The 25490-nt window shown below is 38.4% G+C and overlaps 1 protein-coding gene across 6 annotated transcripts in view; it reads left to right on the forward strand.

The window, feature by feature from the left end:
* Positions 1–25490, forward strand: part of LOC111152888 (contactin associated protein like 4) — a 240396-nt gene that overhangs the window by 153248 nt on the left and 61658 nt on the right. For 5 of the 6 annotated variants that reach the window (XM_022511606.1, XM_022511608.1, XM_022511611.1 and 2 more), the window contains 4 exons: positions 4323–4472; positions 10155–10326; positions 16186–16292; positions 19107–19226. In XM_022511606.1, the coding sequence (XP_022367314.1) occupies positions 4323–4472; positions 10155–10326; positions 16186–16292; positions 19107–19226 (549 nt within the window). The remainder of the gene's footprint in view (positions 1–4322; positions 4473–10154; positions 10327–16185; positions 16293–19106; positions 19227–25490) is intronic. The other variant, XM_022511610.1, reaches the window with a different exon arrangement.

The raw sequence follows: 25490 nt of genomic DNA on the forward strand, positions 1-25490 counted from the left end.
GAGACAGTGATGGTGGCTAAGCTGTCACAGTTTCTTTGTAGCAATTTAGGGTTGGTACCAGAAGATTGTGTACAAGGACAGATGTAAGTCATTTTCCTCCTTCTGTATTTTGTGTGTTTATGTGGTTGGACCTAATTAGGGGAGAAAAAGAGAGGGAGGAAGAGAGAGAGAGAAAGGAGGAGGATGGGGAGAGGAAGGGAAAAGGAAAGAGAGGAAGAGAGTTCTGGTAAACAGTCGTGTTCTCCCCTGCTACATATAATTGCCAACACTTCTATTTATTTTTCTATTCTTTCATTATTCCATTTAGAGCTGTCAATGCTTTCCACCAAAAGTCCAAAGTGAATGTACCTGTAATTGAATGAGTTGGGTTTATTGATTATCGTGGCAAGGAGAACACACACCCTGGGGAGCCATGGGCGTGTCTTAATATAGGGTGTTAAGAATGATTTATTGGAAGATTTTGGGTTGTTAGCTTATTTGCGGGGAGATTTCAAGGAAATGGAAAATTCCTCTGGATTAAATGCTGCTAGGAAGTGAGGCTTAGCAACTGTGTGATGAGGTGTCTTTATAAATCTTCTCTAGGATGGAGGAATGAAATAAGGCCAAAGCTGTAATTGGTAATTGGTATAAAAATAAATAAATAAAATCGGTTGTCATTCATATTATCCAGAAGATGAAGTTTGGTATTTTTGTGGTTTTCTCAGTAGCCTGTTATTGTCTGGGCTTACACAAGATTATAAAGTCATCTTGACTTTCTTTCTTTTCTTTTCCTTTTTCTTTTCTTTTCTTTCTTTTCTTTTTTTTTTTTTTTTTTTTTGGTCCAATTGCATTGTCATCACAGAGTTGCCTTGATTAATGTTGGTTTCTATGAGATTGTGCTCAGTGGGAGAACACCAAGGCCTAGCCCGGTGTGCCTACCAAAGTCCCATACCACCAAGGCTTTGTTCAGAATGCCAGGCTACTTCCTCACTATTTGGGGGCTGCTTTTCACTTTCTCAAATTTAATTATTTATAAGAGCAAAAAAATAAAGGGACTGCTTGTCCTGCAGGCAGAGAAGAGTATGGGTTTTGGAATCAGCTTACCAGCTGGACAGTACCGTGGATAATTTGTTCTTACTTGAGCCTCATTTTCCCCATATTTAAAATGAGCATAATACTAGCAGTGTTGAAGATTAAATGTACAATGCATGTAAAGCACACAGTACTTTTTATGAAATCCATAAAAACTGTTATTTTTTTTTATTATACACACAACAGGCCCCTCCCCCAGATTCAAAACTTAGGAGGGGTGGGAGCAGTCCTCGAATTAGCATTTACTTACCTAACATTACAAACAAGAAAAAGTACAAATTCTGTGATTCTTCTCCTTCCCTTCTTTCACAGCGATGTGGTCTTTTAAGGGGTTCCCTCTCATCAGACCTAAAAGCGGGAAGGAGTTGTACACTTAAAAAAAAAACAGAACCTAATTTTAAAATGACCCTTTTATTATGTCATGTTAAGAGAAAGAAACTTGTGCGACTTTTCATGGTTTCATTTACATAATAAAACCCACTGATGGGTAACAAGCCTCCCTCTCAGAAGTCAGTGGTGTCTGTTGTAAAGGAGGCTTGGGAAGAGCTTTCCAGTGGCTCCCCTACAAACAGTGCACAACTTCACTACGTGCTAGCTGGTGAGGTGGGTGACTTCACTGGGTCAGATGACAGAGCCAGAGCTGCTGTCCTAGCAGTCTTTTGGTCTTAATCTAAACTGCCTTCTGTATTGACGGAAGAAATTCCCGAGCTTTGACTTTAACCCCGCAGTCTGCATCACCCAGCAGATACCCGGAGCACAGCTACTCAAAGTTTGGTCCCCGCACTAACACCCATTCAGTGAAATATTTGTTTCCAAGAGGAGCATAAAACTCGGCGTTAAGTTCTAAGAACCTGTCAGAGCAATAAGATCTTGCCGTGCCATCCAAACACATGGACGCTGAGCTTGTATTTTTGGTCTTCTTTAATTTTTACTAACTAACTTGCTCTCAATTTTATGAAATTATCAGTCTGCTCTAGGCCAGGAAAGAAAGTTTATCAACACACGCAGTTTGAGAAGCTTGGTCCTGGACCGGTAAAAAGCCTAAGATAAGATAACAGAAGCAAAGTGATGTTTACAGGCGTGTCCAGTCTTCAAGAGAGCCAATAGGAGGCCGTGGCCGTGCATGGTGGCGGAGGGAAGGTGGGAGGTGTCTTTGGGAAGGTGGGAGGTGTCTTTGCATGTGATGCAAAGCTCAGTACAAGGACTTTCACTCTAAATGTATCCTCTTAAAGGAAGCTCTAGATGACAAATCTGGGGCATTTGATCTATTTTAGTCCGATCTCATACCGTCAGGGATTACGTAACTCTTCAGTCGTCTATTTCCAGAGCGCACTCTTAGAAAATGTGTCTAAAAGTATCTAACCTACATTTTTCATTTTTCAGTTTTCAGGTCTTTCTCATTATCTTTCACAAACCGAGCCAGTTGGGTCTTTGCAAATCTTTTTTGCTTCCTGGATGTAGTATAAAAATGAGCTTCAGTGCCCAGGATGGAATTTGCGTTATACTAAATAAATCCAGAGCAAAGAGCTTAATCGCATAAGAGAGCTTCTACGCATTTTCTGTCTGAAAGCCCGTGGTCAAAAATGGCTGGGGAAGTAAAGAAATTGTACATTGTACATAATATCAGAAAAGAGGCCATGACCTTTAGGTTTAATATTTATTAAATATTTAATATTTATTTTAGTTTACTAATTTGATACACAAAATCAGAGAGCATTGGGTATTCAATGGATATAAACCTTACTGGTAAATCCACAATAGAGATGCTTAGCTTCCACCTGTCTGCTGATACTCAAACACAGAGCCTTTGTAGACTTAATTCCCTTTAAGAAGGAAAGGGCTAAACCATCTCATGGGTTCATCGAACTAGAGCTGCCAGGGGAGGGATGGGAGATTGTTTTTTAGAGGTGAAGAGAATACTTTGATTTTTGATTAATGCAATTTTTGGTTATAGAATCTTGAAAAATCCAGGGAAAATATAAAAGTGAATAAAAACCACAATTTTCCATTATGCAAAATTACTGTTTCTGTACAGGGATATTTCCTTTCAGCTCTTCCCCATATTTATACAAAAATGTAGGACTATCATTAGATTTGTATATATATAGTTGATTCTCACTATTTGCATTAGTTATGTTGTGTAAAGTCATCGTGAACATTGAATTAGCAAATATTGAATGGTATTGAATGGTTACCACTCCTAGGGGAGTTATAGGGTTAGGTTCCTGTGACCTTCTGATCACAACATTTTTGTTAACCAGTCAATATATAACCTTGCTCTCTATGTGATTGTGTCAAGTTACCTTATTTGATATGTATTGTTGATCCATTAACATTGAACTCGTGACCAGCTGCACTATAACTAATGCCTGAATGAAGTTCATTTAACGTGTGTATTTTCTCTGAGAGGCACCATTACAGCCTTCTTGCATTTAGAAACACCAGACGGTACTTCATCACTACGCCTGGGGTCTTTTAAATGGCAAAATCACTAACCAAAAGCCCAAAAATGTGGGAAATGTGCTTACCTATGAGAGCCCTAACAAGCGTTTGCTTGTTTAACCTCCTCTGGAAACACATGTGTCGGTCAACTCAATTTATTCACTGCTCTGTGCGTTTTAGTGATTGATTCCAAAGATGCCCTGAGTATTGATTTTGGGGTTAAAAATAAATTATGGTGAGTATGTGAATTTGCAAATATGGAATCTATACACCATGAGGATCGACTATGTAAATGTGGTTTCACACACTGCTTTAATTTTTAAGTTCATATTATATGGGAAATTCTTCAATATTCATTACAGTAATTTTTTGTAATGATTGACTTGATATATGTTGCTAAATATATAATATTATAAAAGATGACTACACAAAATGTAAAAAAGCAGATACATCATTTTATTGGGTCTAACCTAGAATTCTGGAAAATATGCTTTTCCTAAAGCCCTCCCTGTAAAAGATAAATTACATGATGGAAGCTAAAAACTGTCCATGCCAAATAATTGAAAGATTTTTAACCACTTAGGACTTTGCCCAAAGTTGGGGATTCTGTGCTTTTTATTGAGGCCCTAAGAAAGGAATAACACACCATTTTCCACAAGAGGATACCCACTTGCCTCCTTTTCCTGTCTTTCTGTATCCTTTTATTAATATACTGAGTGCTACGGGCGATGTGTACTTTGTTTCTGACTAACTGCTTATACTGTTCACTGTTGAGAGAGATCTCTTGTAACTGGTTTTGTCTCCCCCAGGTGTTGGATTAAATGACGGGCAGTGGCATTCCATCTCTTTATCTGCCAAACGGAATCACTTGAGTGTGGCCGTAGATGGCCAAGTGGCCTCTGCCACTTCTTCCCTGGGGCCCGAGCAGATTTATTCAGGTGGTACCTATTATTTCGGAGGTAAGAGAAGCAGTCAGGCCATACGGGCAATTGACCCATATTTGCAATTACTCCTTCCTTTGTCTTGGAGATGTCATCATGTTTTAACCAATTCAATAGTATGGAATAATTTCTCACTTTCTTTGAATGTGGAAATGTTGAGTGAATCAAGATGACCAATTATGACCTAAGATGCATTTCTTAGAGGCGGATCTACTTATGTTTACAATTTTGACAATGAGAATGATTGCAAATAGACAACCCTCTTCCATACTTACTTTCCAACTTTGTTATATTTTCCTAGTGTTAAATGGTTCTTATATGGTTTTTTCAGATTTTATGGGCTGATTTATTGCAGTATTTTCCTGCACATGGCTCTTAGCTCCTCTGGAGCATCCTTATTGCTTTCCTACTGCCCAATGCAGAAAGGCAATATTATGCCAATGGCAAATAATCTAACCTAATTAGCCATAGAAACCTCTGTTCATTGCTCAGTAATAATGCACTGATACATTTGATGAAATTAGGGCATCAACCTTCAACACCAGGCCATCTCTCCAACAGAACAAAAACAAATGAAGCATTTACCTGCCCTGGATGTTTGATTGAACTAAAAGCGTGGAAAAGAAAACCTTGGAAATGGAAATAAATCTTTACCACTGGAAAATTAAAATAAAATGTGATTTGCCATTAGAAAGGCAAAGTTGTAAAACTGGTAGTAGTAAGACTTATTTCTAATCATGATTTGGTGGGTTTCTTATTGCTGTTATTTTGAATTTTAATAGTCACCTCTGTGTAGAATCACTTTTGAATTTGGTGGCAGTAGCCCAATCTTTATTATTCATCAGTACAATACAGATTTCTTCTAAGAATTGAGAGTAAGCACACAGACGGTGCATTAGTCATCCAATACTAAGAACAAACAAACACTTTCTGGGCTACCCAGGGAGGGGTCCATGTCGTAACTGATGTCTGGAGCCCTCGATGTCCTGCAAATGAGGGAGGAGGATGTCCTCAAAGTCCTCGCAGCAGGAACCCACTTGGGTGGCACCAACCCTGACTTCCAAATGGAACAACAGTCCATCTGCAGAAGGAGGGGTGATGGAGGCCACCTCATGACTCTGAGGAGGAACTGGGAGAAGCTTCTGCGGGCAGCTCCTGCCACTCCTGCCGTTGAACACGTGGCTGATGTCAGTGTCCTCTCATCCAGGAATCCTGGCCAGCGCTCTGGGCTGAAATCTGCTGCTGTCACTGGGACAACTCCTACTCCCGTCCCCTTCACTCCTGGAACGTCCACTAACCAAAGGGAGGCAGCCTTCTGGGAGCTAGACTGCTAGTGGTGACCTATCCCCGGGCTGACCACCAGCCTCTCACAGGGGCGTTCACCTGCCCGCCACCGTTCTGTGGAGCACAGGGCTCTCTTCCGTGCTCTGTGGACAGCTCTATCCCGTGCAAGAACATGGGAGCTCTCTCCGTGGGTCCGAGGTGGCGGATGCTGGCCGGGGGTGTTGTGCGCATGCGTGGCCCCATTTCCCGTGACCACCCGGGCGAGGCGTGCGTGGTTCCTTCTCCTCCAGAGTTGCCGCGGGCTTGACTAGCCAGCGCGCACGGCGCCTGAAAAGGCGGTGACCAAGGAGGGCTGGGTGGACCGCTCCAGCTCCTGAGCCCGCCGCAGCTCAGCCTCGGCCTGACGTCGCAGGCGGCTCTGACCGCGGGCAGGCGCCCTCCGTGCCCGTTTCCTGCTGAAGGCGGGAGCGCCCAGCCGCACCCTGAGCACTGGGCTGCGGCCCTGCGGCTCCGGCCACTGAACGCGTGGGAACGACACCTGAGGCGTCTCGAGCTGCTCTTCCACACAGGCAAGCAAAATGGAAATGAGGTCGAGGGAAAATAAACAGTTTCTTTATTAAAAAAAAAAAAAAAAGGAACAAAGGAAACCCCTGCCAAATCCGTTGCTGTGAATGGCAGCACAGCGGCAAGACGTTCAAAGATGTAGTCGCCTCCTTTCCTGAGGTTTGTTCATTTCCGAACCGAGTTGTTTATTAAACCTCATGGAATAGGTGGTTGATTTTATGGCAATCCATAGGAATGCATTCCTTTAATAAATGGTAAGATATGGGGAGCAAATTAAGAGCTTTCACTTCAAAGGAAAAGATTTAGAAGCACTAAAAGGTTTTAAAAACAGGCATATTGTTAAATGTGAAGAAAAAAGACTAGATAAAATGAATAGACTGGATAAAAGTATAAATCAAGGAAATAGAATCCTCGTTCTTAAAGTATTTCGCATCCCTCGTGTTCATATTTAACGATGCCTACCCATTTTTTGCAGAAAATGTTTATTGCTGTTATTCATTCTGTTATATTTTATGGTGAAATGTATCATATGTGCACACTGTAGTTTTGCTTGTTTTTATTATGGTACAAATGATACACACTATTTTATCTAAATAAACTTTTAATCTTCGAATAGTTTTACACTTATGAAAAAGTTGCAAAGATCGAGAGTTCCCATATTCCCTGTACCCGGTGTCCTTGGAAGTTTACCTCTTACATTATGTGCCTTTTAAAGGGTACTAATTAGAATACTATGCATATCTACATGTGTATTTCCCAGCCTAGAAATATAGTATTATCAACATTCATTTGCCCCTCCAGGGTCCTATCTCTTCATCTCCCCAAGTAAACACTGTCTTGAATTTGGGGTTTATTCTCCCTCTCCTGTTCTTTATAATTTGGCATCTATTAAGGTGTCTCTGAGTTCCTAACCAATATACTGTGGAAGCTTCTGTAAGGACTTAAAAAAAAAGAAATCGCCATCCCAGGTTTACTTAGGTATCTCTGTTTAATCAATCATCTCAATTGGTGTTCTTTAGTTGAACATTTTGGACATGAGATTCTACTGATCAAAGAGCACACGCCCTGCACATTCTAGGGCAACCTAACATTTCCAGGGTGGGAACACGAGGCAAAAGAAAGCAGGAGGCCTTCTCCTGCCCTACTCCTTTCTTCTCTTCCTGGACTTGTGGTCCAGAGACTGGTAGAAGAGGTCCATCCTTCTGGAAGCCCACTTAGGGCTTTGGGCTGGCAATTCTGATTCGGGGAGTAGACTGGAGGAGAGTGGGATGACCAACTCTTTCCAGTTTTATCGCTGGATGCTGTGAGTCCCAAGGAAAACTGTCACAGCTGTTGGCCCTAGAAGACCTTCTGCTCTGTGTGCATGAGAGCCTCCTCTAGTACTAGGATCCATATTATCTAGGTGGAAGGTTCTTCTTAAGTTTTTAGTTCTTCAGCTGGTTTATCTTCAAGTAAATAAATATCCAATGTTTTGAGATACTTCCCTTCACTTCTTTTCCCCAACTCTCTCAATTCAGCTGCTGCTTTCCAGTGATCTTATCAGCCTATAGTTGGCGTAACCTGGCTTCAGTCTCTTCCACCAACCTGCATTGTCCCTGTGTTCTAGGCCAGACTTCATAGTGATAGTCATGTTGGTGGAGGGGGCTGTTCAGAAATCACAGCAGTCCACGTACGCCATGTCATCCTCCATTATCCATCCATCGTTTTCCAAAAGCAGCTTCTCCCTCCAGCTGAGGGCTTTTCAAAACCTCGGACTGCATTGTGGTGCATGGTACTCAGCTTGTGTCATTTATAAATTCTAAATTTTAAGAATGTGTTCTCCAGATTGTGGGCAGGTAAACACCTAATTCCAGCAGTATTCCCCCGTGTGATCTTTGTGCTGTTGATAACACCCTGGGCAGCGCAGACCAGAGGCACTAGACCTTGTGCAGAATTCTCACACCTCCACTTGGGCAAAGCAAACATTCTCCATCCATGAAGTCAAGCCGACATCTTACTTCTGGTGCGGTGACACCGAGTGATAATTTATGTCATCCTTAGAGGTGCTTCACATGCTGACTGCCTCCAGTAATGGATCCATCCATTAACTCAGCATTAAGTATTCCCCAGAAATCTTCATGTTTTAGAACTTCCATCTCGAATGGCTTCAGTGCTGAACTTCTCTCTGCCATTGCAATCTATTAACTTGTGGTTGCCTGTTATCGTAGACTAATGAGACGAACCTGGCTTGAACCCTTCTTTATTCCTAAAATCTCTTGCTTATTAAACATTGTAGGTGGGAATATGAAGTGTCTAATGGTATGACGATGTGCTTTCTGTAAAGTTCCGTAATCTTTCTTTGTCACTGCATTTGCTTAGTTTTATTCCCTACAGGCACATTGCACAATTTATTTTATTCTGAAATGGTTTGAAATGTGTCAGGAAACACTACCTGGAGGAAAGGAGATTAGCAGAGCTGTTTATATTCCTGGCATATTGTAGTCGCCCCCAAACGTTACTGAACTATTATCCTCTCAGTTTTTACTTTAACATTCTTAATTGGTTAATAAGTCATCTAGAAAACATATCGAGGTTATGATAACCATATCCTACACCACAGAAGAATTTTAAGCACTGAAAATGTGTGTCATACCATGTACAGTAGATTGATACTCCAAGAGCTCTCATCACCTTTTCTTGATATATCAAATTTGAAACTTCGAAGTCTCCCTTGGTTAAAATATGATATTCCAATGTACCTGATAACCATTTTAAGTATGAATCCTGGCCTTTACTTACCATGTTAATGTGTTTTTTTTAGGAAAGCAAGCATTAAGGAGAAGTATTGTCAGTCACAATAGTTATAATTAGGGAAGAGTGTGGATTGTATAGGTGGAAGAAAAAGAATGTGGATTGCGTAGGAATTAGGAAGTTGCTGATTCATTTCTTATTCTTCAAACTGTAATAGTGCTTGACAACCATAACAGCAGAGAAAGATTAATGAAAAATACATAAGTATAATATATGTGTTCATACTCCATAAAATTATTTATTTCACTTGGCTAGAGAAACACTTAGAATGTCATTAAACCCCAGAGAATAATGGTTAATAATATAGTTCTTTATTACTGAAATAATTAGAAACAGGTCTTAGATAAGTGTTAGGAAAAAATCAATATAAATGGAACATTCTTTTATGAGGCAAAGAATAAATAAAACCACAGTGAAATGTTTTTGACATTAAGTCATTATGATTTATTAAAATGCATGTGTGTATGGCTCTTGTATGCATATGAAAATATTTAATTAAATCGTTGGTAATTTTATTCCAAGTCAACACAGCTCCTTTCCCAAATAGTTAGCTTTAAATAACAAGGTATTTCTCTGTTACTGATTTATCTTTTCTTATCTGAAGTGCACATTTTCGATCTTTATTCCCTTTTTTGCATCCCAAAAGATTTCCTGTGTTTAATATGTCATTTATATAATGATAATATATAGGATATATAATTATAACATAATTATTATATATATTATTAATACAAAGTATTTCTCTTTATTACCATAGGGTTCACATGAAATAATATTATAATAATTGTCATATTTATAATTATTTATAAATATAATGAGATATAATTATATATCTCATGCAAACCTTATGGTAATAAAGAGAAATACTTCGTATGAACTGCAGTATGTCATTTAGATCACGCTAATGTTGACTACGAGGTGCTCTTCTTCCCACTTTTAATTTTGAGAAATTAACCAAGTACCTCTTTCTTTTCTTTTTTCCTAATGAAGTCATCTGTGATACTGAATCCTGATTCATTATGATATATCCTGACTTACTTTGTCTTGTTTTGTTTTGGTCAGGTTGCCCTGACAACAGCTTCGGATCCAAATGTAAAAATCCAGTGGGTGGATTTCAGGGGTGTATGAGACTCATTTCTATCGGTAACAAGGTGGTAGATCTGATTTCAGTTCAGCAGGGGTCCGTTGGAAACTTCAGTGACCTTCAGATAGACTCCTGTGGAATCACAGACAGGTAAGGGCAATCTCATTTCTTTACCTTGACCTGTCCATTTTCAGACTTTTGACAGCATATTAAAATTTATATTTAAAATGAATATGTTCTTAAACTTCTCTTTTCTGCCATCATCTGTTCCACGGGAAATGGATGACATTCACATTAGAAATAAGATGCTTTAAGAAAAGAAAAGAAGGGGCGCCTGGGTGGCTCAGTGGGTTAAAGCCTCTGCCTTCAGCTCAGGTCATGATCCCAGGGTCCTGGGATCGAGCCCCGCATCGGGCTCTCTGCTCTGCAGGGAACCTGCTTCCTCCTCCCCGTCTGCCTGCCTCGCTGCCTACTTGTGATTTGTCTCTCTCTCTCTCTGTCAAATAAATAATAAATAAAATCTTTAAAAAAGAAAAAAATACACTTTTAGTTTTATGCTTCATATTTCCAGGGATAAAATTTAGATGGAAGACGTGACCATGTTATTGATACGTACATATGCTATCAACTTACGAAAGGTAATGTTGATGTTGTTATAATTTTAGATGGGTGTAAATGTATCAAAAATATATCATTAAACGCAGTAAATTAGTACAGTCTAACCGTAGTATTGGTCACCACGTACCAATAAGTCAGAGATGGATGGAGCCAGTTATCAAAGTGTCTTTTGCTTCTCTGACAGCTGAGTAATATTTTCAGAAGCATAGCAATTTAACGGGTTGCTGTGCTCCTAATGTGTACCTTTAACAACCCATTACTATCTTCTCTGCAGGGAAAATAAAAAGAGCCTCTCCTCTGGAAAAGTCTGGAGCTGTAGTATTGATCAAGGTGTAAGGATGACCCAGTAGTTTCTATCAGAAGTCCAGTACAGGGCATGATAATGCAAGATTTGGAAGTTAGTTGTAGAGGACAAGTGACATTTAAAATAATAATTGATAGTTAATAATTAGAAAAGTGTTTTTAGGCATGGGCATATTAGCCAAGTAATCTTGCCAGTCATGCTTTAATATCAAGGGTGTTAATTTTAATTCTTGAGTTCAATGGAGTGTCATAGCCATTATAGATAAAAATTTAAGCAATGTTGTGACAGACTTAACCCCTACCCTGTAGTAGTGCTCAGTATATATTTTGAATGAATATAAATTCTGAGCTGTAAAAATAACTTTTTATTTGTATGAGACATTTTACCAATATAAACACACATCTATTATATGTAATATTATATATTATATATATTATATCTGATAGACCATTAGTCTGTCAGTGCCTGGGGATCCTATTTTGAACACTAATAGATACTGTGTTGTGTGTAGGAAAAAGTAATTTTAATCTCATTTAGCAAAGGATTAGAAGGCCTTACTTTCCTTTTTATGAATACGCATTTGTTTATTTAACCCGATTTGTAGATAAAAATAATCTTTCTACAATGAAAGATGATATGTAAAGGAAGGATTTAGACTATAAACCTCAATTGGCTCGATTTGGGGACTAACGGACAGTGACCTTCTTCAAAGTTACATCCACACCAGCTCTAGAACCTTAATCCCAGTTTGGGAAAGGGCATGTGGCAAGGCTCCCTGAGCCGGCTCTCTCAAGGCAGGCTCTCTTCTCAGTGGCTAACAGTCATTAGGTCCCCAGGGGCAAGTTCAGTCATCCACAATATTAGTGATAGTCATGTTGACCATCTCAGACTGCCGACAGTTCTCTCGGTACAAGTTGATCCACACTTCTCCAATGGGGATTTCTCTGAAGCTGCCCCCTTATACAAGTAATCTAGGGGAGATACACACTTATAAAATAGAGGATTGTGATACAGCACAGTAGAATGTATACACACAGGAGAATGTATAGTTTTAGTTCCACATCTGAAAAACAGAAATAGTAAGCAAATTACAGATAGATCTTGGCTATACATGATTTATTTATTTAAGAGAAACTTATGACTAATGGTCACCCTAGTAACCCTAAAAACAATAGCAAAAATCAAAGTAATTTTGGCATTTGTTTACCTTTTGAATTTCCAAAAGTATCTCTAAATGCATCCTCTTATATTCAGAAGAAAATATATATTCTTTATTTTGGTCTTATGTGCTATACCTATTGACGTAGCTTCCAAGCATTATTAAATAATGTCTTTTTAAAAATCTGTTTACCCGGGTGTATTCTAAGCACTTAACATGAATTAGTATTTAAGTTTGAACAACTCTGTGTAAGGATGATGTGAGTGTGCAAGAAGCCTGGGAATGCGTGTGTGAATGACCCACAAGTGTGTGCGTGTGTTGGGATAGCATGGTTGTGTGTGTGTGTTTGTATGAGTTAGTGTGTGACAAGTTGCGAGAGGGTGTGTGTGAGGACTTATGTGAGTATATAAGGTGCTTTTAGATATGTGAGTGAGCTTGTGAGTGTCTACATGTGTGTGAGAGACTGCGTGCAAGGACTGGGTTCTAAAATGGATTTTATTGATTAATTTTTTAAACTTTAAAGATCTAATTGGTTTATTAAATGATTTATGAGTTGGGCAGCGTCCCATTTAGCAGATAGAGGGGCCCTCCCTGAAATGAATTTTAAATTAATTAATATGTACTTAAAGTAATCCTCACGAAAACTCACGGGCTTTGTTCCTAGTAGTATTTGTTTCTAACAAATATGGAAGCCGATGCACATAGAGAGGAAGTTGGCCGAGAGGACATGGCTCAGAAGCAGAGCCCACACCAAATCTCAGTGCCCCAGGGCCGGGAAGGTCCCACGGAAGTGTCTGCCTGCTGAGCTGCATAGCCCCCAGGGGACACGTTCACATTTATTGTGGTTACTATTAATCTATGTATAGTAAACACATAATTTAATGGTTTAATAAATTGCAAATAAAAACACAAGAACATTAAAAACATACTTAAAAATCTGACAGGAACTGACAGTGTAGCTCTTTTTACTGTAACTTTTAGATCACGCCTACTCATAAAGGTGTACATATATTTACACAAATGCTCACACACTTACACAGTCATTCGCACACACTCTGTACACACATAGATGAATAGCCATTGCACACGCCTTCATGTGTATGTACACACTCGTGTGCTCACTCACACACCCCAAAGCTCTTTACCACACACAAACCTTACACATACACTCTTTATACACACATTCTCGTCCCTCCTCACTCATTAATCCATACATATGCACACTCACACACATGCACATACTTACAAGATCATTCCCACACCCCTTACACACTCACATCTTCCTTATGGAGTCACCCACACACACTCATCTAGAAGCCCTCTGTTTGTCCTCTGTGGACATGCAGGGGTGTGGCTCTACGCCAGAAATCTGGGTTGGGGGTAGTGGAGGGCTGAGGGCAGTCAGTCCCTTGGTGGAGGTGAGGATAGAACCACCAAGGGAGCTGCTGTCCATATCCTGTGTCCCCATGTAAATTATGAGCAATGAAAGTAATGATGGAAATGTCTACGGGAAAGTGTTGGAGGCTAAAGAGAATGGGTTGATGGGTTGTTTCACTTTGTATTGGCGTAACTAGTGAGGAGAAAAGTGCAAATTGTTTAGACATTGAATGAAAATCAGTACTTCACTATACAATGTAATTTGCCGTAGGTTACTAGTTGTCAAACAGAGCTAATATATGGTGAATGTATTTTGTTTTAAGATTTATTTATTTATTTGACAGACAGAGATCACAAGTAGGCAGAGAGGTAGGCAGAGTGAGAGGAGGAAGCAGGCTCCCCGCTGAGCGGAGAGCTGATACGGGGCTTGATCCCAGGACCCTGGGACCATGACCTGAGCCGAAGGCAGAGGCTTTAACCCACTGAGCCGCCCAGGCGCCCCTATATGGTGAATTTAAATAACATCCACAATCTAGGCTTCACACCGTAATTAAAAAATGTGAAAAGTCAAGTCTAACAAGAATCAGGGAAAATGAAGGCAGTATCTTTCAGCAGCAGCAAATCAAATAGAAACAGCACGTTTATCAGACTAATTATTCATTCTTTGGGATCATAGGTATAGACGCATATATCTGCTCCCTTTTAAAAAATGGCTGAGGTCTGTAAAGAATAGCCTGCTTTGTCCTTTATTTTTCTGATCACCAACTAGGATTATTATTGTTTTAATCTCCCTCTTTCTTTTAGATTGTTATTGGCTTGAAATGCTTCAAAAATTAAATACGTCCTGAAACATTCTTCAAATGGATTCCTCTGAATCTATAAAAATGCTAAAATATATGTAAACTTAGTTGGCAATGAAAGATGCCCATTACTTATTTGTGAATCCTTAAAAAAAGGTTGTAAAATAACATACAATTATAGTTATAAATACAACCTCACACGCAAATGAATGTATATAGGTTTATAGTGGTGATTTTTGTATATAGGGTTATAAACTATATTTCTTCCCTATTGTTTCCTGGATCATTTGATTTTTGTACAGTGGATATCTATTTTTTATAATCAGGAAAAATCAAACACATTACTTTCAGTTAAAATTGGAGAAATCCTATCAGTGAAACATGAAGTTTCCCATCCTTAGTTTTTTAGTAACAGAGGTGGTAGAAACCCCAGTACGAATGCGCTCTTGACAGGCTTGGCAGTTTATTTCTTTGTTCTGAGGAAAAAGAGAGCTTTCAGGCTTTGGTCTCAATATATCTTTTACTCTGCATTCTAAAAGCATTAATAATCTGATCAGGGTTGTTCATGTTGATAGCAGAAGCTCCCAAGCTTTGTTGTCCACAGACCCTGTGTATTTCAGTGTTTTTCTTGTAGTGTTCCAAGCCCAAAATATAACTAACACTTTCATTTAAAAAGTAGTTTAGGTCCAAACAACTTATTTATGCCCTAAAATTTAGTAACCCTGTGAAACATATATATTTCTCTCTCTCTCTCTATATATATATATATATATACACACACACAGACACACACACACATATATACCGACATATAATACATATAATATAATCCATATAATTGTAAAAGTCAGTATATATTACATATAGTATTTATGTAATTTGAAAATAGTTTAATTTTATCTTGAATTAAACACAACTACTTCATAATTACATATTTACCTGTTGAGTACTGCACAACTTTTCAAAAGCTTGGAATTAGGTCAGACACTGCCACGCTCATTTTTATTCAACACTGATTTTAGGCAGTACTGTTTTGTTTTGTTTTTTAAATCAACTACTGAAAATCCAGCTTTTTAAAGATAGGGCATCATTAAAAGGAAAGTATTACGTTCTAATGTTGAAATTGAATTACCTCGAATTACGAAGTTGTGCGGTCTTGGGCAGATATCGAGTATGCCTGTATTTCTCTTGAAAAGTTAAAATATCCTGGGAGCCCCTTTGAGTTCTGCTTACCACCCTGGAGCACCTTAACACTGCTTGGAATTCATGTGTCTATCCAACGCACCTTCAACATTCCTGGAGGTCTTCACTCAAAAAGTGAATAAAGATGCCCTTCTTTCCTACTTCCTTCTTTTCTTCTCTCTTTATTTCTTCTTCTTTTAAATATTCAGTGTAGGAAATCAATATGATTAAGTGTTGTTGTTTTATGTGAGCTATTGATATTTGTGACAACATATTGAATTAGTGTTTTGTCGCTTACGAAAAAGAAAGGACTCTGATATAGTAGGACATGTTGAAAATTAAGCAGTCACAACTACGTGGGAATTGGTTGAAATCTGATGAACTTATCGATCAACGGTTTTGTTCTGTGATTAAACCACTTAACGACAGACTGAATAACCATGAGTCATGTTAAATTTACCCTTTCTGTTACTGTTGGCATTCTCCTCTCACTTGAGCGTGTATAAGTGATCAATATTTTATGATGGCTCAGAATGAAAAATAGTGATTGTATCTGCAACTTTTCCTAGGTGTTTGCCCAACTATTGTGAACACGGTGGTGAATGTTCCCAGTCGTGGAGCACCTTTCACTGCAACTGTACAAACACTGGCTACACAGGAGCTACCTGCCACAACTGTAAGCCGAGCACACCTGCTGCTTCTTGCCTCTGTTCTGGTTTCTTTGTTCATTTCCCTTTGCATGGCTGGGTGCATCTACGTCCACGTATTGGGACGCACAACCCCAAAGTTCAGCATCCAGCTGCTTTCTAGTTTATTTGAAATCCACACCTCTTTTCCAGAAGTTGTCAAAGTAGCTCATAGAAATAGATAACCTAAAACAGGATAGGAAAGAGTAGGAGAGCTGGCAAAGGGGAAGTATGTGCAGAAAACAAGAGGCGGCTGAGGATAAACGTAAACAATGCAGACTATGTAATCCTTCAATTCCCTTGCGACCCCATTTATGAGGATAATGAAATAAGGATGGCAGATAATGATGTTAATCATTAAATAGTTCATTTTATTGAGTGTATTGTAAATGCCAGCCAGTGATCTAGTGTTTTATATGTCCCACCTTCTTGAATTCTGATGACCACCGTAGTGGGTGGGTACTAGTATTATCCCCAGTTGACTCATGAAGTAACGGAGAGAGATCAGTCCCCTTGCCCCAGTCTCCTTAAATAGTTGAGGCATAGTGAGGATGTAAATACTTGCAATTATGCTCCAGAGCCTGGGATCACAAAAAACACTCTTCCTACATTATAAACCATGCAATTTTTCTGATGAAATGTTTGCATGTGTTGTAAGACTCCTGTCCACTTTTTCAGTATGAATGATGGTCAGATCATCATTTTTCTTTCCTGTTTTTTCATATCATTCCTGACCTTGCCAAGCAACCTAACTCCTTCTACTCTGTCCTGTAGCTTCAACTTCAGGGAAGGGTGTTATGGGCAAAGTCGTCAGACTCCCCATTCCTCTTCTTTTCACTGTGTGCTACTTTACTAGGGTTGAGACTGGAATCCTGGGCTCCCAGCCGTGGACATTCTGGAAGGGACCCTCAGAGGTCCTGATTCGGGGCTGGCAAGGGTGTGAGCAGGAGGAGCTCCTGGTTTCACCCCTCATGCCTGTACCATTACAGCCAGAGTCATTCCATAGCATCATTTTCTCTGTCACAGTGTCATGAAGGATGCTGGCTATTGCTAAAGCCACACCTCGCTGTGACCAGAAGCAGGTTACTTGATCCAGGTCACCTAGCCAGCCATCTGTTTTACTTTCTTATATCTGCCCTCATCCTAATTGTAGTAACTAACTTAAAACAAAGAGCTAATTGAATGTGTTTTAACTATGTATTTGTAATTGTTATCAAGGACTGAATCTAAATATGCACACAAACAATTCTAAGGAAAACAAGTGGATGATAGATAAGATGTTTTCATCTGTGGCCACAGTTTGATCTAACTGTTGTGTTAACTGACTGTGTTCTTGAGCAGATAGTTCAAATGGCTGAAGGGTTTTGGCCAATAACCATTCTGAGAAAGGGGCCAGGATGACAAACCTGGTTAGAGTGAAGCCTTTACTATTGTTAGCATAAGTACATAGAGGAAGGGGCAGAGAAGGAGTCTTCAAAAGTTTGATATAAGTCGTATGTGATAAACAGTCATGTTATAAGGAGTCAAGCAATACACACAAAGCAAATGTACTCCTAATTACCCTCATGCAATCACGTGTCCTTTCTAATACCAGCCCTGACTCTCAAATCATGAGTCTCTCCTGCCAACGTCTTTCAAAGAATTTATGAACATAAATATGTGCATATAGAAGTGAGTAAACTAACCATTTTTAATGCCCATTTCACTGCACAAAATATAAAAGTGACTCTAAAACAATCCATGCTTATATTTTTGTCTATACCATATATAATAGGAAGAAAATAAAATCATCGGACTATGGAAGAGTAGAGAAATAAATTTGTATGAATATCTGAAATTTCTATAACACTGAGCAAATTAGTTACATTGCCTAAAAAGTCATTAATATAATTTTCAAAAATTTGGACTAGATCAAGGAAAGACACTCAGGGTGTAACTTATTTCTCATTTCATAAAATAAAAAGCTTGATGGAAATTATCAGTGCATTTGGCAAAGTGCCCAATGAGACATGTACATCATATACAGTTGTTAATATCAAACCTTGTACATGGAAAATGTATAATTATATAATCAAAAACATCCAATTATGGACCAAAACACATTGAGACCACTTGAGGGCATATTTCATATAAATACTTTTTCTGCTTCCAATTTTAATTATATTAAATTCTCATTACAGGGCATTAGAGAAAGTTTCTTTCATAAATGACTTTTAAAATTATTGATGAGCTTTGTCAGTCATTTTTTAAAAGATTTATCTATAGATAATTTTATATGAGAAAGAGTAGTTACATTATTTAAAATTTTTCTATTATATAATTATTGGATAAAAGCAGATTAAGGAGATTATACTGTTGTGTTTCAGATGTGAGATTATTACAAGGGGTCACTAAAATTAGAAATTCCAAAGTGGATGTCAAAAGACCCATTAGGATGGATGTCCAAAATGGATGTTATATTATATTTAGAACCATTTTGACATTTAAGACACATACCTTCTCTTTTGTTGTTTTACCTAATGTAAAAATCAATTTCTATTTTGACTAATTAATCTCATGTTCTGTTACAAAAAGAAATGCCACAGAATTCAACCTCATTTTGCCTTTTTCTATGTGACCTTTCATCCATATTAATTTTTTTAAAAAAAGAATGAGTTTTGTTTTAAAATATGTTTTAACTTTTTTCCTGGTCAGTAATATACATACTAAATTTCAAAACTTACTGTATTTTGTGTCCAAATTAAAATTTAAGAGACTCATTTTATGCTATTCCATTTGTGAAGATCCATTTTTTTTTCTTACAGCTATCTATGAGCAGTCATGTGAAGCCTATAAGCACAGAGGAAATACTTCAGGGTTTTACTATATAGATTCAGATGGAAGCGGTCCCCTGGAGCCCTTTCTTCTATATTGCAATATGACTGGTGAGTTAATCAACTTTCCTTTAATAGTTAAATTTGCATGAATGCTTTAAACACACAAATTTAAAATGAGACCAGTAGAAAGTTGACCTACTTTTCAACTTGATTAAAATATATATTGTTCAGTGGAAGAACTTAATAAAAACTTTTTAAAAATAGTTTAAACTTTTAAAAAATAGTTTAATGGTAATGATTTAGAAATGTTTCATTATTTTCAATGAATCTGGTATCTGTGTAGAACATCTCATAATATATGTATCTTATTAAGTCCCTAAACAAAAAGGATAGACCTTATTTCTTTTAGTAGACTGATACATATGAAAGCTTTGAAAAATATTTACTTTTTAAATGTAGGTACACATGACTTGTGTTCTTGAATTCTTTACTTATATAAATTTAAATAGAAGTTAATAGTTGTGGAAAATGTATTTGGTTAAATTCAACATCCATTCATGATAAAAGAAAAGATGAAAACTCAATAAATTACCAATAGAAGGAAATTTCCTTACTTTGTTAAAGAGTACTAACAAAAAGCTTACAGCACCTATCACACTTTATGGTAAAACAGTGAAAGCTTTACCCTTGTTACGAGCATTAACACAAGGATGTCTGCTGTTATCACTCTGTTCACCATTATATTGGAGGTCCTTGCCAGTGCAATAAAACAAGAGAAAGAAAGGGAAGATGTAAGTACTGGAAGGGTAGAACTAAGATTATCATTACTTGTGTATGACGAAGTTATCTATTGGTTCTCATTCTTAGTCTATGACTAGGTTATATATTAGTGTGTATATATATGTGTGTGTGTGTGTGTGTGTGTGTGTGTGTATCTCCATATACATATATCTGTAGATAAACTATAAAATTTAGGATGATTACTGGATATCAAATTCATATAAAAATTAACTTCATTTCATTTCTGCATACCAGCAGTAAACAAAATGAAGTTTTAGAAAATTTTATTTTCAATCACATAAAAAAATCTCAAATACATGGTAATAAATCTAACAAAAGGTATGCATGACTTCTACATAGAAAAGCATAAAATGCTCGAGATAAATTAAAATTCTGAATAAATGAGGAAATATAAAAATCCTATTGATTAGAAAACTCAGTATGGTGTAAATATTAATTCTTCCCATGTAGGTATTGATTTAATACAAGTCTTAATTAAAATTCCAGTGAGGTGTTTATTTGTTGGTTGATGTAACTGTTTTGGTGAAAACTGGCAAGGAAGTTCTTAAATTTATCAGCAAATTTGAAGGGACAGGAAGAACCAAATCAATCTTGGAGAATAAAGTTGAAGGACTCAACTCTAATAGCTATAAAGACATTATACTGACAGGCTAAGTGAAACAGTGTGTGATTGGCGTAAGGAGAAATAAATACATCTCTGGAACACAATAGAGAGTCTATAAACAGATTTTCCTCATGTATGGATAGTTGACTTACTGCAAAGTTTGCATTGATTTATAGTGAAGGGAAGGTGGTCTTTCAACCAGTGGTGCTGGTAGGGGCACGGGAGGGGTTGGTTGTATATTAATGTCCTCAAAAGGAATCTTGATCCCTTTGTCACCAAACCCCAAACAATGGATTCTAGATGAACTGTGCTCTCTAGTATAGTAGAACTAGCAACAAATGCCCATTTCAATTCAAATTTAATTAAAACTAATTAATAAAACTAAATGAATAGAAACACGTTTTAAAAATTAAAACAAATTAATAAAAATAAGATTAAATTAAATGCCCTTTTTTGGGGCGCCTGGGTGGCTCAGTGGGTTAAGCTGCTGCCTTCGGCTCAGGTCATGATCCCAGGTCCTGGGTTCAAGCCCCGCATCGGGCTTTCTGCTCAGCAGGGAGCCTGCTTCCTCCTCTCTCTCTGCCTGCCTCTCTGCCTACTTGTGATTTCTCTCTGTCAAATAAATAAATAAAATCTTTAAAAAAAAAAAAAATTAAAAAAAAAATAAATAAATAAATGCCCTTTTTTTTTTTTTTTCAATCTCACTGGTCACACTTTCATTGCTCGGCGGTCACCTATTCTATCACTGCAGAAAGTTTACACTGAATAGCACTGCGTCAGGAAGTCACAGTTTTCTGGAGCAAAACACACAGAAAAAGGAAACACTAAATTGAAGTAGGAGGTGTTTCAGAGGAGGATTCACTGCTTAAGATCAGGCAGTGAATATCTGGGGAGAGAATGTTCCAGGCAAAGGAAATAGCAAGTACTAAGTCCTGAGAGCAGAGCTCTTGCCAGGTGCATTCAGAAAACAGCGACAAATCTAGCGTGGTTGGAGTATGGCAAGTAATCGACGAGTAGTAGGAGAACAAGAGTCAAGGCAGGGCCAGGAGGCAAAGTCTCATTACTCTGAATGAGATGAGAAGACACCAGGGAGTTTTAAGCAATGATGGATGTCATCTGACTGCATTTGATGGGATCATGATGGCGCCTATGTCAGGAAGTGCCCATCTAGGAACAGAGGTACACACACAAACACTCATACACACCCCCCATATGCATGGATATATTTATAAAGTATAGTTCTATATGTATGCGTATATAATGTATGTCCATCTGTATGTCTGTAACAGGAGTAGAGACCTGCTTGGAGACCAGTTCAAGTAGTGCAAGAGTCCATGCAAGATGATGGTTGCAGCTTGCACTGGATTATAGCAGTGTGTATGGGGGAGGGAGATTCGACCTTCTCATTCAATACATGTCAGGTGTGAGAAAACAAAAGAAAATAAAAATAACACCATATTTTGACTTGGGCCACTAGAGTAACGGGTCGCCATTATTTAAGACGTGGTCATAAAAGGTTTGAACAGGGAGCACCCGGGTGGCTCAGTTGGTTAGGCGTCCAACTCTTGGTTTCAGCTCAGGGTTCGGGTCATGATCTCAGCGTTGCGAGAATGAGCTCTGCATTGGGTTCTGCGCTGGTTCAGCACCGGGTTTGAAGCCTACTTGAGATGCTCTCTCTCCCTCTACCCCTCCCTAAAAAAGAAAGAAAAGAAAGGTAAAGAAAAGAAAAAGTTTGAGGGGAAAGACCAGCAACTCCGTTTTACACAGTTTGAGTTTGACATGTCTGTGACACATTCAAAGGAGATACTGAGAAGGCAGTTGAACACGAGAGCAAGAGTTCCATTGTATTAATGTGTAATTCTAAAAATTGGAGGATGGTAAAACCATGGCAACGGATATTTAGGGAAATTAGAAGATTAGAATGTATCTTCAGTGATTTTTCATATCACACAACCAGGCGGCTTCCATTTGCTTTCACCATTGTTGAGGACATTGTACGCAGATAATCCAGCTAAGTGTCTTCTGCGGCCCTGGAATATTGAAATACATATACACTAAGTGTAAGCTTTTTGCTGTTTTGTAAATGTCTATAGATGTCCAAGAGCACCTTGATTTGGGGGGTGCAAATAAACTGTCGTGAGTAGGCGACTCTCAAGTAATGAGGACCTGTAAATAATGAGTATTGAATGTATATATATACACACACACTCACACATGTATGATATCTTTCTATGGAATAATTCCAAAATTTATAGGCCATGTGAACTTACGTTATCTACATGATAAGGTAGTTATCACTTTCATTTTATTGAATGAATTATTCCATTTTTATTAAATTAACATTTACCTCATCATATTACTTTATCGGTTATGTGCCTTATTTCAGTCAGCGAAGTCTCATGCTGACTCTGTAACAATTCTGAGAGACATGGAGGAGATATGTATATCCACACAGAGAGAGGTGACAGGTGTTTAAGCAAAATTTTCAGAAAGCATTGATGCAAAAGAGGGACAGTCACAACATTTAAAGCCATTTGAAAAGCAAGCCATTGAAGGTAGAGACACAGATAATCCAGTTAGGAGACAGCTCAGTGTCTTCAGAGACCCCGGAATACTGAAATACATTTACACTAAAGTGACAATCCCAGAATGTAACAATCCAGTGAAAAATAATGTTACAGCTTGAAACGTTTCCTATTGATCTGGTTTTGCAAATGAGGACAGCAGGGAGGTTGGGTAAAGCAGGCTAAAGAATCACTAGGGGGTGATGAGGGACTAAAACCCCTTTTCTCCCAGCCTGAACATTTTTCCACTAGAAAAGGCTATGTTCTATCAGCGTCTCATTGCTTGTAGCCAATAACATATTTTCTAGTTATATAAATCAAGTGGAATAATTACAAAAAGAAGACAAAATGCTGAATCAGTTACTTGCAGCTGTGTAACTTCAAAAAAAATCTCGTTATGAGTCTAGAATTAGTGTCAAGCAATGATTCCACATGGATTTAAATACCTTGAAGCGTTACCAGCTAAAAACTACAAAGGAAACTTCTTTTGAATGGATAATTTCCCAAACTCTGTTAAAGACGGAAAATTCTTTCTAAATACGGTATTGTAAATATAATTTTAAAAATAAGTAGTCAGGATAACGTGAATCCCAGTGTCTCTCCCTGCAGAAATGTACAAGGCTTTTTTCTTCTACCCGAAATCCACTGCTTTTTCTATAATGTAATGGTTTTATGTTCAAGATATTTCTCATTTCACACATTGCCTTGTCAGGACAGTTGTTTCGGGGGGGAGAGAATGATGAGTGCTAAAGCTCTCAGACTTTGGTGAAGATGCCAGTTCCCTGGTTTAAACTCCCTCTGGCCAAGGTGCCAAGGTGCCACCAAGATGCCTGGACTGAGTTTTGCCGACTCGGTAAGTTGGAGTACCAAGGCCGGGTTTCCGCCCTCTGAACAAGCTCTCCGCGTGCTTCTGAGACAGGAGCTCCGGAGACCATTCCCTGGGAAGGCTGGAGAGTATGAGATTTATAACAACAGAATTCTTTTTACTTTAGGGATTCCAACGATAAGGCCTCCTTGTTAGCTCTGAGAGTTAATAACTAACGATACTCAGATGCGGCCTTGTTTATACCAAGCTTTGCTCCAGAATGCTGGCTGTTCTTCCCTCTCATCTCCCAGGCTTTCCTGAACACAGCACTTCCTCCTTGACCTCCCAGTTTTTAATCACATCTATCACCCCCCCACACCCTCGTTAATCCTGAAGGAACACAAGGTCTGCAACTGTGTTGTTTAAACAGCACATTTTTTTCTTTACACTGTGATCATGCTCAAAAACCGCAGCGGAAGATAAATCAAGTTCTTAATTACTCAGGTGCTTTACATACAATCTATATACTAGAAATCTCTTCAGGGAGACACACTGGTAGACCCAAACTGCCTTTCAATTTTTGAGTGTATTTATTAAATTTCATAGATTTTCCTGCCCGTTACAGCTGTCTTTTCTGACTCGTGTCTCCGTGTCTCCTTTACCGCAACAACCAACTCTCTCAGCATTTGGTTAAAGGGCAGTTTTGAAACAAATAAATAAATGAATAAAATCTCACACAGATATAAAAATAAAAACTAAAAAACCACATTTTAAAGATTTCGTCTAATACTTTATTAATGAGGAAACTGGTAAGATGTCACAATCAGTTCAAAGGAGAATCGAAGAATCAGACATATGTGTGCATCAGTGATACTGAAACTAATGTGCAAATGGAGGCGGGACTGGCTTCTTCCACAGTGGGTGTGGAGGAGGGGAGTCCCTTGAACCTCTGCCAGGTGGAATTTGCTGGTGTGTGGACAATAGTTTGTTGTTGTGAGGAAACAATGCCTTGCTTGCTGAGCAAATAAGTAAATGAGGCAAATAAATTAATAAAAAAAATTAAGTAAATCTGGAAGCCTGTGTTAAAGGATCATTTCATATAGATATGTCTTGGAAGTTAGAGATAGTGACTTTCTCTGCAGAGATTAGAAGGTTGAAGGTTTATCTCCCCCAGATGTATTTGCCTACATGCTAAAAGTGACAAAAAAAAAAAAAAAAAAAAAAACCCAAAAACAAGACAAAAAACCTATGGACTGGTGCCTCTCCTCAGAGATCTGTTGCATTCCAGAGCCAGAATTCCTCTCTCCCTCTGCGAAGGAGAGGTGAAGATGTGCCAGCCATCGCCTCTAACATCCGAGTCTCATAATTTAAGGGTTACTTCTCTCTCTCTCTCTCTCTCTAAAGATTTTATTTATTTGAGAGAGAGAGAGAGATCACATACACACATAAGCAGGGGAGAGGGGCAGAAAGAGAGGGAGAAGCAGACTTCCTACTGAGGCTTGATCCCAGGACCCCCGACGAGATCATGACCTGAGCTGAAGTCAGACACCCAACAGACTGAGCCACCCAGGCACGCCGGGGGTTTCCTCTCGAGGTTT

The sequence above is a fragment of the Enhydra lutris genome, unplaced genomic scaffold, assembly GCF_002288905.1.
Source record: "Enhydra lutris kenyoni isolate GAN:26980312 unplaced genomic scaffold, ASM228890v2 scaffoldscaffold30, whole genome shotgun sequence".
In the NCBI taxonomy this organism is placed as follows: Eukaryota; Metazoa; Chordata; class Mammalia; order Carnivora; family Mustelidae; genus Enhydra; species Enhydra lutris.